Here is a 16,436-nt window from a genome sequence, read left to right as displayed (position 1 = left end):
GAGCCATGGTCAAGTCCAACTGCCCTTTTATGTAACTTACAAAATTAAGTTTATTAAGTAAGCTTAGTCTTGAAAAATGAGTGTATAAAGTAGCTTCCAGTGTATACGGTAGCCTCTGTATGCGTCCTGTTTGTTTTCGAATGCCAAGACAGCTATTTCAACCCAGTTTCCCTAGTTTTCTTTGTATCAAGAAAGGCTTTTTTTGTAAGTATATATTACATCATGTAAAACATTTTTCATTTTCCCCTCCTTTAAAAATACTCTGCCTTTGATGGCTCCGTTCAGGAAAGGCCTCGTGACAACAGTATCAATCTCACTGCCCCTGGCTTCCATCTCTCTCTCTTCCTGAATAGCTCCGAGTCCTGCGGACTTGCCATGTGGTGATACTCGGAAGCTTGGCAAAATTCGTAGGATTTTGTCTTAGGTTGGGCTGCTGGAACAAAATCCCATAGACTGGGGGGGGGGGGGGGTGGCGGGGGCGGGGCTGAAGCAACAGATATTTATTTCTCATGGTCTGGGAAGGCTGGGAGCTCTGAGATCAAGGCACCTGCAGCTCTGGTGTCTGGTGAGGGCCCTCTTGCGGGCTTGAAGACGGCTGCATCCTCACACGGCGGAGGGAGGGGGCTTTGGTCTCTTCCTCTTCCTATGAGGGCACATCATTGAGGGCCCCACCCTCAGGAACTCATCTAAACCTAGTCACCGCCCAAAGGCCCTACCTCCTGGTACCATCACATCAGGGATTAGGATTTGCACATAGGAATATTGGGGGCGGGGGTTCAAACATTCGGTCCATAGTAGATTCTGAGAAGTCAGGAACCGGCAGCAAGTTCCCTCTACATTCTCATGAGTCTATGTTCCTTTGGTTTTAGGTGTTCCCACCCCGAGCCAAGAAATCCTACGGCACACGCTGAACACGTTGGTACGGGAGAGGAAGATCTACCCAACTCCAGATGGCTATTTCATCGTGACCCCACAGACCTATTTCATTACTCCTTCTCTCATAAGAACTAACAGTAAATGGTACCATTTGGACGAGAGGATACCTGACAGGTCTCAGTGTACCTCTCCACAACCCGGAACCATAACGCCCTCTGCCTCAGGCTGCGTCAGGGAAAGAACATTGCCCAGAAACCACTGCGACTCTTGCCACTGCTGCAGAGAAGACATGCACAGCATGCATGCTTCCACTCTGCAGAGGAAACCTGCCAAGGACTGCAAAGACCCCTATTGCCCTCCTTCACTATGCCAGGTGCCACCCACTGAAAAGAGCAAAAGTACTGTAAACTTTTCTTATAAGACAGAAACTCTCTCAAAACCTAAAGATAGTGAAAAGCAGTCCAAAAAATTTGGGCTAAAGTTATTCCGGCTAAGTTTTAAAAAAGATAAGACCAAACAGCTAGCCAATTTCTCCGCCCAGTTTCCTCCGGAGGAGTGGCCCTTGCGAGATGAAGACACACCAACTACTATCCCTAGGGAAGTGGAAATGGAGATCATTAGGCGGATTAACCCGGACTTGACCGTGGAAAATGTCATGAGGCACACTGCACTAATGAAGAAGCTTGAAGAAGAAAAAGCGCATCGGAGTAAAGCCGGGTCTTCGGCTCATCACAGCGGAAGAAGTAAAAAGAGTAGGGCTCATCGGAAGTCCCACGGGAAGTCTCGGTCGCACAGCAAGACACGAGTATCTAAAGGAGACCCTTCGGATGGCTCTCCTCTGGACATCCCAGGTGACAGAGAGTATGACTTCGGTGATCCTCTTACCAGGGCACCCAGGGAAGGCTGCTTCATCATTGAGCACAAAGGAGATAACTTCATCATGCATAGCAACACGAATGTGATTGAGTCTCATTTCCCCATGACACCAGAATGGGATGTGTCTGGGGAATTGGCCAAAAGGAGAACTGAGATGCCTTTTCCTGAGCCTTCCAGGGGAAGCTCCCACTCAAAAGTGCACCGAAGCCACAGCCATACCCAGGACCGAAGGTCCAGGAATGAGAGATCCAGCAAAGCCAAGGAGAGATCCAGATCCATGGATAACTCGAAGGGCCCTCTGGGGGCTTCTTCGCTGGGGACGCCTGAAGACCTGGCTGAAGGCTGTAGCCAAGATGACCAAACGCCCAGCCAGTCCTACATTGACGACAGTACTTTAAGGCCTGCGCAAACAATTGGCCATCAAAGGGCTCATGTTTCGTCCACAAGCTATAAAGAGGTGTGTATTCCAGAAATAGTCGGTGGCAGCAAGGAGCCTTCCAGCGCATGTAGCCTTTTGGAGCCAGGCAGACCACCTGAGAGTTTGCCATCCTATGGGGAGCTCAACTCCTGTCCAACAAAAACAGCTACAGATGACTATTTCCAGTGCAACACGTCCAGTGAGACAGTCCTCACGGCACCATCGCCTCTGGGAAAGAACAAAGAGGATCATGACACTCTGACTCTGGCGGAAGGGGTGAAAAAACTGCCGCTGTCTGATAGGCAGGCCCCACATTCTTCCAGAGAGCCTGTAGGGCACAAGGAGGAGTCACCAAAAGGGCCAGGCGGAGGCCCAGCCGCTTCCGGCGCAGTGGCCGAAGGGATTGCCAACGGACGCCTTGTCCAGCACCATAGTGCTGAGCCCAGCAGCCTGGACAAGAGGAAAGAGATATTCAGCAAGGACACACTGTTCAAACCTCTCCACAGCACCTTGTCTGTAAACAGCTATCACAAATCGAGCCTGTCCCTCCTCAAATCTCTCCCGAAGACACCTGCTGACACACTGCCGGGCCGATGTGAGAAACTGGAGCCGCCCCTGGGGACCTCGGTGGCACCAGCCGTGCCTGGTTCCCAGCGTCAGCAGGAGTCAGGGGGGAACCAGGAAGCCTCTTTTGACTATTACAATGTCTCCGATGACGACGACTCCGAGGAAGGGGCAAACAAAAACACGGAGGAGGAAAAAAACAGAGATGATGTAGGCACCATGCAGTGGCTCCTTGAGAGGGAGAAGGAAAGAGACTTACAGAGGAAATTCGAGAAGAACCTCACCCTCCTTGCCCCAAAAGAAACCGACAGTAGCAGCAACCAGAGAGCCACCCATTCAGCACGCCTCGACAGCATGGACAGTAGCAGCATCACTGTGGACAGTGGATTCAACTCCCCACGGTAGGGAGAGGCATCTCTGCATGCGCGCACACACTCACACTCACACGCACACACCTATGAGGGCCTGGGGCTTTATGCAGATAACTTGAAAAGTTTTTGATTTCAGTTTTAATTCTGTGGATGCGGGTTAAGGGTTGTGTGAGTTGCGCTGTTAACAACCTGTTTCTGACTTCTTTTTCAGGAATTGAAACAAATGTTTCTGCAGCTGTAGAGATCACCAATCTGGACTGGTGGGTTGGCTCCCTCCCTCACACTTGCATCAGGCCAATCTAACTAGGACCAACATTTTCCAGGATTTTTCTTCTGTGTTTATATTGCCACCATGCTGATAAAAGAAGGGTTTTTGTTTTTTGGTTTTTTTTAGGTCCTCAAAAATAGTAACTTTTTGAGTAGAATGAGCGGTCAGTAGTCAATTGGGGGTTGGGTAGGGCTTGGGTATAAATCGATTGACTCAAGGACGGGGTCCTTCTAGTGGGAATAGCAGATCTCAACACCTTTCCAGGGGATCGAGATGCTAGTTGCCATTGCAGTGTCGACTCTGTGTGCTCCCTCCCCGACCTTGCTCATACGTTTCACATCCGCAGAGAAATAGAACCTTGTGTCTCTCACAGAGCAGTGAGGGGCCTGTGTTCCCTTAGATCAAAGCATGTGCCCACGCTTTTCTCTCTCCTGCAGAATTGACACAACCCATTAAGGCCCTCGAATCATAACTGGTAATTCAGCAAAGGGTTAACAGCACAGAGTGTGCAATGCCTAACGGTCATATCCAGCACACTGAAGTAGCTCGGGGGTTAAGAAAGCAAAAGAGAGTCTCTCCAACTTCCTTTTTTTTTCTCCTTAACTCTTCCTTCTCCTCAAAGGGCAACTTGGGACCTAATTCTCCTTCTAAATTCTACTCCAGATTGGTGACTCTGAGATGCAGAAATACCACTGAGAGGTGGGCATTTCTCACTAGCTGCGATTCCCAAGATTCTATGATATGGATAATTTTAACAAGTACCCAGATAGGATTATGTACTTCATATATTTTGATTATTAAGAATGAAACTTAGTTCTGTTGTGATCATTTCACTTTCATCTCTGGATAAGTTGGGGACAGAACATCCCCAAATCAGAATTGGGAATCATTAATCTGTCCCATATTTGACCTTTGTTATTTCTTTAAGGGCTAGTTTTTGATGATGATGATGATGATTTTTGCCATGTAACCTTTTTTTTCCAAGTTAACCCATGTGCGGAAGTCTAATGTCTAAACAAACCACAGAGATGGTGCTCTGGTTAAAATGGGTGTGAGGCCAGGAGCCCCATGTCCCCTCTGTCAGTCCCTCACGGAGCCCTAACTGACCTCAGGGAGCTATGGCACTCAGTCCAAAAGCTATTAGCCTACCTACTAAGTGACTTTTCTACAAAATAACTTCCACTAGATGTTTTTTAAATCATGAATCAAATCTTAACTTATTTACCAATTATTTTATATATCCTTTTCTTTCTGTTTCTCGCTTCTGCTTTTTTTTTTTTCCTCTTAAATTTCTAACAGTGGATACCAGAGAGGTATAATTGAAGGTCTGTAATTGATGGTAGACATTCAAAACCATAACCAAGGTGTGGTTTATCTGCCTGTACCTTATGCTCAACTGTTTCTTGTCATATAGACTCTGCCTGCCTAGTACAACGAGTTTTTTTCTGACCTTGCACTGTGCCCTCTTGGCCCCTGCACCCTCCACAGAGGGAAGGCTGCGGTCCTCCAGACATAATTGCTACAGAGACAAGAGTAGTTTAATGGGCTCTAACTCAACAACCCACCACCGCCTGATACTGAAAGTGTTTTTGTTTGGGGGGCAAATAGACACAAATACTCATGAAATAGTTGACCCAGTCTTGCCACAGGATGTATTGTTTTATCTCTAAATTCGGGATGCAGAATATAGAATTGATGAATGAGATTATTTCTTGAAGTAAGTTTATTTTCATTTGTTTAATAAGGTACTTAAGGTTAAACGCTTTGTCATGGTAAGAGGTAAGATCGTTCTGAGGAAACAACTGTCTCACATTTAGCTACGTGTCTGTCCACTACTGTTAGGTAGAGTTTTCTCGATAGGAATACATAGATCGCCCATAAGTTTCATGCAGTTAGATCATCTGCAGAACAATTCCTAATTTTGCCCCTTTCGTATTTACCATTCTTTGGCTAGAAATTAGGTCACAACTGTTTTTAAACTGTATTTTCGGTACACCTCAGTTAATCGACTAAGTTGTTTTCTGATGCGTGAGAATGGTCTATGAAGGAGAATATTTGAGTTATAGGGAGTTTTATTCTCCAGCATGAGGAGTATTTTAGCCATATAGCATTATCAGTCTGATACCTCTCCACTGCCGTGAGATACAGAAACTTTAAGTGGGCCACTTATTCGAGTCTTTCAGTACATATTCCACAGAGCAACTAAGATCCAATAACAACAACAAAGACCAAGAAAGGTGATCTCCACACTCCCAGCTTTCCGTGCTGGCTCAGAAGTCATGTTCAGCCACATTCTCAAAATTCTCAGTCCCTTTCGTTGGGACCTAAAGGGTTTTGAGAAGGAAAAAAGGTAAAAGCTTCAACTATGCTATGAGATCTAATATTGAACACGAAAATTCTTGACCTGTAAAATCCGCGATTCCAAATCTGAGGCCCAAAACTGGTTGACACACACAGTGTGAAAACCCGAGGTAGCAAAACTGCAGGGATGTGTCGGCTTCGTGTAGGGCGTGAGCATGCGCTGTCGGAGCGCGGGGCCGAGGGAAACACACGCATCCGGGAGGATGAGCCACACACCTGTTCGGTTCACTGCTTCTGCTTATAAAATCCTGACATCTTATTGTTAAGGTTGCACTCCATTGGGTTTCTTTTTCAAGAAAGTTAAGAACTTTTAAACTGGAAGACTAATTTTATTGCTAATGCTCTATCTCCATTAGCTTTTTCTTCATCACACCCAGAACCCTCGTTACAAGTGTCGCACCCTGCACTCGTTATTACAGCAGTAACGAAATGTATCCTTTGGAGAAACTGGAGTACTGTATATCTTTATCACTGTGATGACTCTGGCCAAAGGTGGTCAGAGGCATCTTAGAGCAGAGACAGCTCCCAACTTAGATGATCTTTTGCCGTGATGTGTGTTCACAGTTCCTGGCATACAGCGGGTACTTGATGAGTGTGAAGCCTGTGCCTCAAAAGCTAGTTTCAAAGGTTTAAGAGGGTTTAAGACCTTAAAATGCATTTTTCCATAGAAAAGGTGCCATTAGTAACGGATGGATTCTGAAACCAACTCATAGTAGCTCCTTCATTCATTAGATGCCAGATGTGCATCTGAAATAATTAGAATGTATCTAGCTTTTTAGTGTACAGATTCATCAACGCTTATTTCTTCACAATCACTCTATGAGTAGGTAAATCTCATAACTCTCATCATTTTAGAGATGGGGAAATCAAATACTGTAAAAAGTTACTATCACAATTAAGAGTGAAACCGAAGGAACGTGTCACAAAATCTTTGGGGTTCTACAGGTTGATTGCCCTTCTTCCTTCCTCTGCCTGACCCCGTGCCTCAGCTATGGTGCTGGCAAGCCACTGGTGAATTTTCTTAGGGAAGGTGTAAGGCAGGTAAGTAGGTGAGTCTAGCACTTAACATCGCTTTAGTGATGATGTTCTGGGGTATTCTTTAGGTATGCTCAGCTCTACCGTAAGCACAATGAAAGAACTTAACTTCTTTCTTCTTTTTTTTTTAAGATTTTATTTATTTATTTGACAGAGAGAGTGAGAGAGCACAAGCAGGGGGAACAGTAGAGGGAGAGGGAGAAGGAGGCTCCCCGCCAAGCAGGGAGCCTGATGTGGGGCTCGATCCCAGGACCCTGGGATCATGACCCAAGCCGAAGGCAGACGCTTAACCATCTGAGCCACCCAGGCGCCCCAGAACTTATTTCTGTAAATTTATTAACCTTCTGGAGGTGCCCTTTGCAGTCAAGAAAGATCCAGTTGTCTTTCTGGTAGTCGATGAATAAACGTCCTTTTAAACAATTACCTCTTGGCTCCTTGATGAGAAGCGAACTCAAAGCCACAAAGGTTAGAATGAAACAATCCACTATCTAGGAAGTTCAGCCAAAGTACAGGCATCCCTCGCTTTCCAAAACTTTGTGTTAACTTCCTTTCACTTTAACGGAAGACCCTACATTAGTAACAGCTTTCTTCGTGAAAGCGAAAATCTTCGGATTTCTTTCAGTTAGCAGAAACAGGTACCAACGTAGGTCTTTCATAAAATCGAGGAGGCATTAATGGCGAACATTTGGAAAGCACGTGTATACTCTTTCTGACATTTAGGCTTAGGAAAGATTTCATAGGAACACCCTACACTCCGAAAGTGGGAGAAACCTGTGTGGGGTTCAGACAGAATTGCTATTAATTTAGTACAGGAATGAAAGAAAGGTGGTGAGGATGTCCACTGCAGTAGTCTGACCTGCTGACTAGTTTCAGCAGGCTTCAGTCAGTGATGGGGGGTGAGGGGTGGGACAACTCTCAGAATATTTTCTAAACTCTGAATCTGCCCAGTCGGGTGAATGGACGTTTTGAGCATCATTGTGGTTTCTTCAATCTCTTTGTAAACTAAGTTTGTTATTCCCACTTTGAGGACTTTGAACATAGAACCTGTTCAGTTCCTATCAGTCAGGCCAAGTAACCTTATTTCTGCTATTGCCCTACACATTTAAAATGTTAATATTCTGAATCTCTTGGAGCCATAAAACAAATTCAAGAGTTTCTAACTTAGAAAAATTAAAAGCGAAGTAGAACTACTAAAGCCTTTAAATCACTTCTGTTCTAAAGAATCCTTGAAAAATAAAATACTGCTACCAAAGTCGGGGGAGGGGATGTAAACTTCACAAATGGGGAAAATCTAAGATTCCTTATCTGAAAATATAACGTATTTCCATGAAAGTGTTAAGATTTGAAACAGAGGTGCAAAGCGTTTTAAGACGAATTTTATTCCCATCAGGGTGGCAAATTAGCTAATGGCATGCTTGAAGTCCACCAAAGTCAAAATCTGCTAATCAGGAATGAAAACGGAATCATTAGGGGCAAAATTGAGTTTATTCATTTATTCAGTGAATTTCCAGCCTGAAACGAAATCATCGCATGTGTGTATTTAAGAGGATTCTTTTCTAAAGTGAACGCGATAGCTATCTCTCAGATCAAATTTGGAAGCAGTTTCCTTGAATGGGAAAAGAAGGAGAAAACATTTACAGTGCCTTTGGCTGGATGAAAACCCATTATTCAGGGTGCCACTGATTATAACGTGTGTGAAAGCTTCTGGAGCCCACATTGGAAGAGCGTATGTGAATAATCAGTGTGAGGTGGTGTATATATGACATCATGAGCCAACAGAGGAAATCCATTAACTACATCATTTGCTCTTCCTCTGGGGCTCAAGAGATAATTATTTATGTTTAAAACAAAACAAAACAAACCCTTTTTACTCTTTTAGCACTCGGGAGAGCCTGGCTTCCAACACGTCAAGCATTGTTGAAAGTAACCGTCGTCAGAACGCTACCTTGAGCCCGGTCCACGGTGGAGCTGGCCCGGCCTTCAACTTCCGAGCAAGTACGGACCCCGCAACCAACGAAGCTGAGAAACTACAGAAACCTTCCAACTGCTTGCAAGCTTCTGTTACTAGTGTGTGACAGTCGTTCTGCCTCAGATCTCCTGTCTCATTCGATACAGCCAAGTTTACGACACTGGGACTGATGTTTACATCTTGGGAAAGACAAGCATCTCGACCACAGTTTTTGTGTTTACTTAAACTGTGCTGCTAAGTAGGCTAGGGCAAAAAACAAAAATCTTTATTTCAGAGTATTGCTTTTCACATTTATGGCTCTGTAGCAACCGAATAGCAGTAGGGGTGATATGTATACTTTTGCTTCACTACTTGTAACTGAGCACACATAGGAAAGTCTAGACACTGTAAGTGTGATATGCATTCCAATGTCATGAAGTTGCCAATTCCATTTTTAAATGCCACAGATACGTGTTGCTCCCAGTCTGTGGTCAGAGGGTGCCACAGAACTGATCCTTGACACTCCCCCCCAAAAAAGTAAGCCACCCCAAAATGTCAAATACCAGGATCCACCTTGAGGGAAATCAATGTCAAACTGACCAAAAGGGACCCCAGCCCTTTGTGTGTGAATTGTTTATGCACCAGTCATTTCTCACTGTGAGTTTTCGTGACACGATTTTGCAGGAGCCCGTGGAAGTGTGTCAGAAGGGGTCGTGATCGAAATCCTGGGAGTGTTTGTTTTCAGGATTTTGTTTTTAAGTGTAACAGATGCTTGTCTGATGTTTAACCTTCCATAATCACAAACAGGAATATAGGCCTTTGATTCTGAAGTGGACGAAGGAAGGAGATCCCCAGCCTGGCTGGGACACAGCACTAAGGGATGGAAGAGGGAAATGTGGACTCTAAAGGTGTCAGTCGAATATTTAAGGAAGATAATTTCCTCCTTGTGATACTTATGATGATCCTATCTTACTATAATAGATATGATAATTAGTTTGTTTAAAAGCAAAATGTTCTTTGTGATACAAATGAAGAGTATGGCCTGGGGATGTTATTCTTTCTAATGGAAGGACATTAATCTATTTTATGTAGTTTTAAATAGAATGCCTAAATTAGGCTATGGGAGATCATTTTTAGTGGTTATAGGAAAGAGCAAAATTAGGGAGAGTTGAACTTCAGGCCTTTTATTCCTGGAAAGATATCTATAGAGAAAAGTTTAAAATAATTTTTGATTAGAAATATACATGTGCCCATGTAATTACCAACAGAATGTGCTCATTCTGCAAGTATGGTATAATCTGAACTTGTACTCCCCTAAAATTTATCAGAGTAACAATTATGCATACATGAACTATGCCAGAGTAATGTTTACAGATACTTTGTAACCAATTTCAGGAGGCATTTTTAGGTGGATGTAGAGTTACTAGCCCAACCTCTTTCAAAATGGTTTGTTAATATTTTGCTTTGGTTTACAATGTCTTATTGAATACAAAGAAGACTCTGCAGCAAAGGGATTACAAATAATCGAGCTTCAACTTTACAGAAGAGAGACATTTCAAAGTTCCCCATTTTATTCTATGAGAACAATGGCCTAAACGTGTAGATAATGAAAAATTATTTGCAGAAGGGTTACATATGACACAAGTAAATGGTCTGACCAAAAGTTTAGTTTAGTGGCGTGTGAGCCGTATAACCATAAAATATATATCCAAAAATAAATCTAAAATCTTCCCACCTCAGACTTCAGTAATTGGCATAAAATGTGTGAAACATTTCTGCCTCAGTATTAGGTTCAATCACTAGGGATCTGTTTAAAGAATACACTCCTATACATAGCTGGACCGATTCTTGAAACATATGGATACTCTCTCATGCTTTTCCAGATATTTGGAAGTTGCATTAGGTCAAACTGGACTCATCAAGTTTAGTCTAGATTCCTTTTTTTGTGCTTATAATGAAACGTAAGCACATTTCTTGGTAAACCCCCATACCACTAAAATGCTTAAGTCAGTTGGCTTTCAATCTCATGCCTTATTTCCTCCAAGGCATGCCCTGATTGCCCAGAAATGCACTATTTGTCTCATTGCTTAAATATGTCCAGGAGGAATGATAATCTATCTAATAGACTATACACACAGTCTGTTTCCTTGGGGAGTTATATACCATACGGTTACTAAATTCTTCTGGCTAAATTCCTTTTTTTTTTTTTTTCCCAAAAAACCTGCTCTCGAGTGTTGAATCATACCATCAGTTCATAAATAATGTAACCATTGAAACAATACATCAGCCTCTCGTTGATCCTCTTGAAAGTAGCCATTATAATAATCAAACGCTGTGTGGACAGGAAAGGAAAGCATTACCTTTAAGAGAAGCTTTAAAATAGGAATTTATCAATATTTCACAAGATACAGGTTTACAGAAGACATGATTCAGATAAAATGTGTATATACTATTTGCCTGATGCTATGGGGTACACAATTTTAAAAACAACAAAAACTCCCTTAGACCTGGAGCCATTAGCGTAGAGAAGATGGGATTTAAAGATGCTACGATGTAAGCAGACGTTCCATTTGGAAATGTCCCCGTCTGCATCTAACAGGAGTCGTGGATGGGGGAGGCGTGGTGGCAGGAAGCACTGTTACAGATGTGACCCGAGATGGTCCTCGGACAGTGGGCGAGCTTCTCAGTGACCAAACCCTCAGCCCACGCCAAGCTTTGCCAACATCCTTTTCCTCCCCTGAACTGATAGCTTTGTGAGACGTGGCTGCTTATCTAGTCTTCACTTAAGAGTTTATCAGCTGAAAGGTTTACAGAACTGAGTCTGGTTGAATCTTTGTGTAGCGTTCAACTCTAAAGGGTCAACCCGTCTGTCGGCATTTTGCACACTTATGTATTATTATGATGCAGCATATTACTTTATGGCAATTTTTATTTTTACATATAACTACCTCCATAAATTTGATGAAGCGGCAGCAGTGTGTTTAAAGTGTATTGTTCGGAAAAGCAAAGTGGAAAACCTCCGTAAACATGAGGCCATGGTGTTCTGTGTGTGTGTCCGTCAGTGACTGCCCCTGTGGACTCGTGACTTCTTCATGGCCGTGGTTTTGTTTTACGGCACTATTGAGCTTTCAGATGTAAACCTGTCTCTCCTCTCTTTCCCACAAAAGCACACTTGATTTTGTTACCAATGAAAGGAAGTTGAAATCTCTTGTCTTTCCCTGCCCCCTCTCCCCGACCCCACTCCTGCTAAGAGTTCTCCCCGGTGAAGAGCCGATTGGTAAACATAATTTAGCAAGCTCTTTACTCCTGTAAGAATCTGATTTGGAAATTCTAGGTTTTCAGTAACTGAAGACACACAACAAATTTGGACTGTGCCGGCTTTGAAGTACTTTGGGCCTCTCTGCCTTCACTCACATGCTCCCATCCTGAGCCCAAACTTCGTTTTAATTAAAAGAGCTGTGTTCTGTTAAATAATTTGTATTCCATTTTATATATTTTGCACATCTCAGGGGACCTTAATGAGCATATGAAAAGGGGGGGGTGCCATCAAATAGAGAAGACAAATGGAGATGCTGAATGGGGACCAACCGGGATAAAAATACCAAATTAGTGCTTCTCTGATGTTGTCGAGTGCAAGTTCAGGAGGCATAAATTGAAAGTTAATCTGGACTAACAATGATCTGAACACCAGCTGTTCCCAAGTCTCCCTATCTCAGAGCCCAACCAGCGGTTCGAAGATGTAAATTTAAATTCTATCGCAATCGCCATGGGAGGAAAAACTTGTTGGATGAAAAGGAAAGCATTGTGCGTTTTGTTTGTTTGTTTTTTTAGGTTGGCACAGCTTTGTAAAATCCTACCCAGGATAAAAACCACTTATCGCCACCAAGTGTACTTGAAAATAAAGTTTTTAACTTAAATTATAGGCACATAGCTCCCAATACAATAGTGAACCTGTTTTGAAGTCTCGCCATTTATAACACAGGCAGTATTTGGAGCTTGATTAAAAGCCAACAACAAGCTATCATGACTTTGCCAGTTCATTTTGGGATCTCAAAGTGCTTCCAAAGCATTCAGATTGACCAACAATTAACAAAGCAGATCCTACTTGTAATACCCATACTTGAAATGGACAGACAGAAGGGGGGAACCTCAGATTACCCAGAAATTCCGTGGCAGCTACCAGTGATCTGTTTTCTATCTGTTTGATAGACCATCATGAGAAATCACTAAATACAATGCTATTTTTCTGATGTGTGCTAATAAAGTCGAAGAAAACAAATACAACTGTACACTTTTGTCCATTTTCATTCAAAAAGTTCAGGGTGTTTGGAATTTTACAAAACCCACCCAAATGCCATTGCGGTCAGAGGTAGATCCTAGACATACACCCTTGTTTACAGTTTCCTATTGGGCTTCTGTAATTCCTGTGCTAAAATACCATCCTTCAGGAGCTTGACTCTTCCCGACAGTGGAAGGTGCTGAAACAGAAACTGTAATTAAAAATTTATCAAGTACTCTTCACTGTGCTGCTTTAGCACCCTAGAAATTCAGTACAATATATCGAGTCCCACCCGGAAGAATCTGGATTTCCGAGGGAGCCGATCTAGTTCTCAGTGTGTTCTCAAACTAGCAGATACCAGATCCTTGCTGAGGACCTTCTCCGTTGCCACAGGCCAGCCACAGAACCAGCCAGCACAGGCTGTCGGGCGACAGCAGACCCCCAAGCGGAAGTGATCCCATCCTCTCCTTTTCCCCAGCCCACCCCCCTCTCCCCCACCGTCCTGCCCGTTCTCTTCTGTGAGCAGCCAGGCTCCTGCACATGTTTAGGGCCTGAGGACGCTAGAACACAGAACAAATGCGAAAGCGTGGAAAACATTGTTTTGCTTGGGGTTAGTAAAATACAGGCAGGAAGGAGATTACTATCAGTCTGATCTTTGCCAAGTTAGATAAAAGAATCAGCTGTCACTCCGTCATTCTCCCAGAAGGTTTTACAGTATTATGGATACATCCAATATTTTCCCATAGATTTTTATTTAGGAGACATTTCACAAATTATATATACGAAAAAAATTCACGACGAAATTTCCTGGCGTGTTTGAAATAGGCGCTGGCATCTCCCTGATTGAGTTAATCTCTGCGCCTTACGCAGCAACATCCCAGAGAGAGATTCCCCCAGTGATTGCTCCCCTAACACATAATCCTGTGTTTTTACAGTTGTTCTATGACTTACAGTTGCTGATTGGCAAGGTTGAGGATTCTATAAGGCTCAAGGGGGACTAAACCTTCTTATGATTATATATTATCAGTTATAGGGCTTTAATTGCTCATTGTTGGCTTCAAACGCAAACACACACACCCTGCCAACAAGGGAAGGGGAGTTTCACAAATGAGGCAGCAAATGTAAGGCTAGAGGCTTGGCTGGTCCACGTACAGCTGCCTACCTCCCTGTCCAAAGGCTGATCTTGGCACCCCTGTTCCCTTCCTCCCGACCAAAAGAGGTACCAAATCTGAGATCTGAGAAATCCTCCAGCATCAGTCCACTGCAGTTACGGGAAATTCATGAAGTACACACTCCGCAGCTCCTTGCCCGCCTTTCCTCCCAGGTCCTTCCTCCCTGCCTCCTTCCCACTCCCCCACCTAGATACCGATCCACCGGCACGGTTTCCACACCGGAAGGGCAAAACAGTGTGTGGTATTGTGCACACGTGATGGGTTAGGACTAGCGCTGCCCTCGGGTCACCTTCATGTAAGTATTGACAGCTACAAAGTAAGGTCCTTAGAGTAGTTGACATAGATACTACTTTCTAGAAGAGAATTAAATTTCAATGTTAAGCTTAAAGGGATCATAATTCTGCAGGTATCTTTCTCCGAGTGACTGAATGTGACTATTGCATTGGGGTAAATGAATTAAGAAGTGCAAGTGGGATTTACTGTATGTTAGAAAGGAGTTTTGCAGCCAAGACTGCCTTGAATAAAATGTGTTTGCACTGAAAAAAAAAAAAAAAAAACTTTAAATTACTTGGTCTCTGGTTGCTGTAAAGGTCATCCAAGATGGATGTTCTGTTTATATTGTATAGTATTTCATATGAAATAATTACAGTTCATGAAATGTCTTCCCTAATGTTACTGATTTATGACAGCACATTTGTAACATGGTTTTTATCGTGTCAGTGTGCCATATTGTAAATGATGATGGCTTGTCATGCTTAGTATAATAACTTAAAAGGAAAAAAAGCACAGGGATTTTTGTAAGTCTATATTTGAAAGTCCCTCCATATGGTAATATTGTGTTCATGTTGTTTATGTAGTGTTGTGTGAAATATCCATTTTGGATTGTGTTACTTTTTAAGATATTAAATAACATTTGGTTATATGTCTAAGTGGATTTTTTTTGCTACTTGAGCGAAAATACTTTAGGTGAGACCAATTCATTTCTCTCCTCAATTAATAGGAGTCTGTAACAAATTTTTTATTGCACAATCTTTGTTATTAGAGCTTTTGAATTAAAATAACTGAAAAGGGAAATATCTGATCAGAATCTTTTTCCGGGAATATTGAAAAAAACCACAGTTTTTTGGTTAGCTATTCAAATTTCAAAGAGTCAGGCTTAGGGACGACACCCAGAATTGTGTTTTCTATGAAATCATAAAGCAGTGGGGTTGGTCTGTTTTGTTAGCCCTCAAATCACAACTTCTATCCCCAAATAAACGTGATCCCCTTTCCAGTGAACACCCGGGGGCTAGCCACATATTCTCAAGTTGGGAATTCCTCCATGTTTCACTGCCTTCAGAATCTATCCGATACTCTCTTGGCTGTCCTTCCCAGTGGCAAATCTTTGCCCTTGGAGAATGGACTCCCTTTTTGCAAACCAAAAGTAATCTGCCATCAAGCAAACGATGAAGCTAGGAAACAGCATGATTAGTCAAAAACAATAGGAAGCTATAAGGTTGAGCTGATTTTCTTGGAAAGGCAATACCCAAAGGGGACCTCCGATGACAGGGTCATTTGGAGAAGCGTGGAGAACCCAAGGTGACCACTTTGAAGGACAAATCTGATTTTCGTTGTGTACGTTTGTCTATAGGTGCTTTAAATTGTCTCAATTCAGCCACTTCATTTTTCAAGCACAAAGCTCGGGAGAACAAGAGTACTGGAAGAATATGTGGCTTTTACACTAGGACCAAAAGCTACTGTGCTAAAAGCAAGGTAACCGTATGTTCCCTTCAGAGCGATCCAGCGAGCCAGACACATGGAGGAAATGTGGTGACTTTAATAAGAAGATGGAAGGCAGGATTCGGACTCCTTTGAGAGAATGGTCACAGTTCATAAAAAATCTTTTCTTTCCAAAGGAAATGGTATGGTTTTAACTTATTTTTAAGTGTTTAGAGTGGTGGGATTTTTTTCCTCCATAAAGAAAAGCCAAGCAGAGCCTCGCCAAAGAAGGTATTCACCTGACTTTAATAATTTCTTTAACTGTGAAATTGTATCCCTACTGTGGGAATACTTGGATTTCACGATATGCCCCCTGTTTGGGCCCGGTGGCTCCAGACTCTTCCTGTAAAGCAAATAGTTAATCATGTACCACATGGAGTAAGTGTGTGTGATGAGTATTCACAGAGCACATTGCACCAGACGGCAGTTTCAAGGAAAATCAAGGCACCTGCCCTCCAGATAGGCTGAGCAGGGTTTTCTGGTGAATCTTCTTAAAAGAACTGCATGAGA

At 43.0% G+C, this 16,436-nt stretch overlaps 1 protein-coding gene across 2 annotated transcripts in view; it reads left to right on the top strand.

Annotated features, from left to right (window-relative positions):
- STOX2 (storkhead box 2) overlaps positions 1-15,090 on the top strand; it is a 102,735-nt gene extending 87,645 nt beyond the window's left edge. For both annotated transcript variants that reach the window (XM_027598194.2, XM_027598196.2), the window contains exons 3-4: positions 870-3,135; positions 8,649-15,090. In XM_027598194.2, coding sequence (XP_027453995.1) covers positions 870-3,135; positions 8,649-8,844 — 2,462 coding nt within the window. In that variant the 3' untranslated portion in view covers positions 8,845-15,090. The remainder of the gene's footprint in view (positions 1-869; positions 3,136-8,648) is intronic.
- Positions 15,091-16,436: the final 1,346 nt, after the last annotated feature.

This window comes from Zalophus californianus, chromosome 2 (genome assembly GCF_009762305.2).
Source record: "Zalophus californianus isolate mZalCal1 chromosome 2, mZalCal1.pri.v2, whole genome shotgun sequence".
NCBI lineage: Eukaryota > Metazoa > Chordata > Mammalia > Carnivora > Otariidae > Zalophus > Zalophus californianus.
Note: the sequence above shows the minus strand (reverse complement) of the source record. Positions and strands in the feature narration are given on the sequence as shown.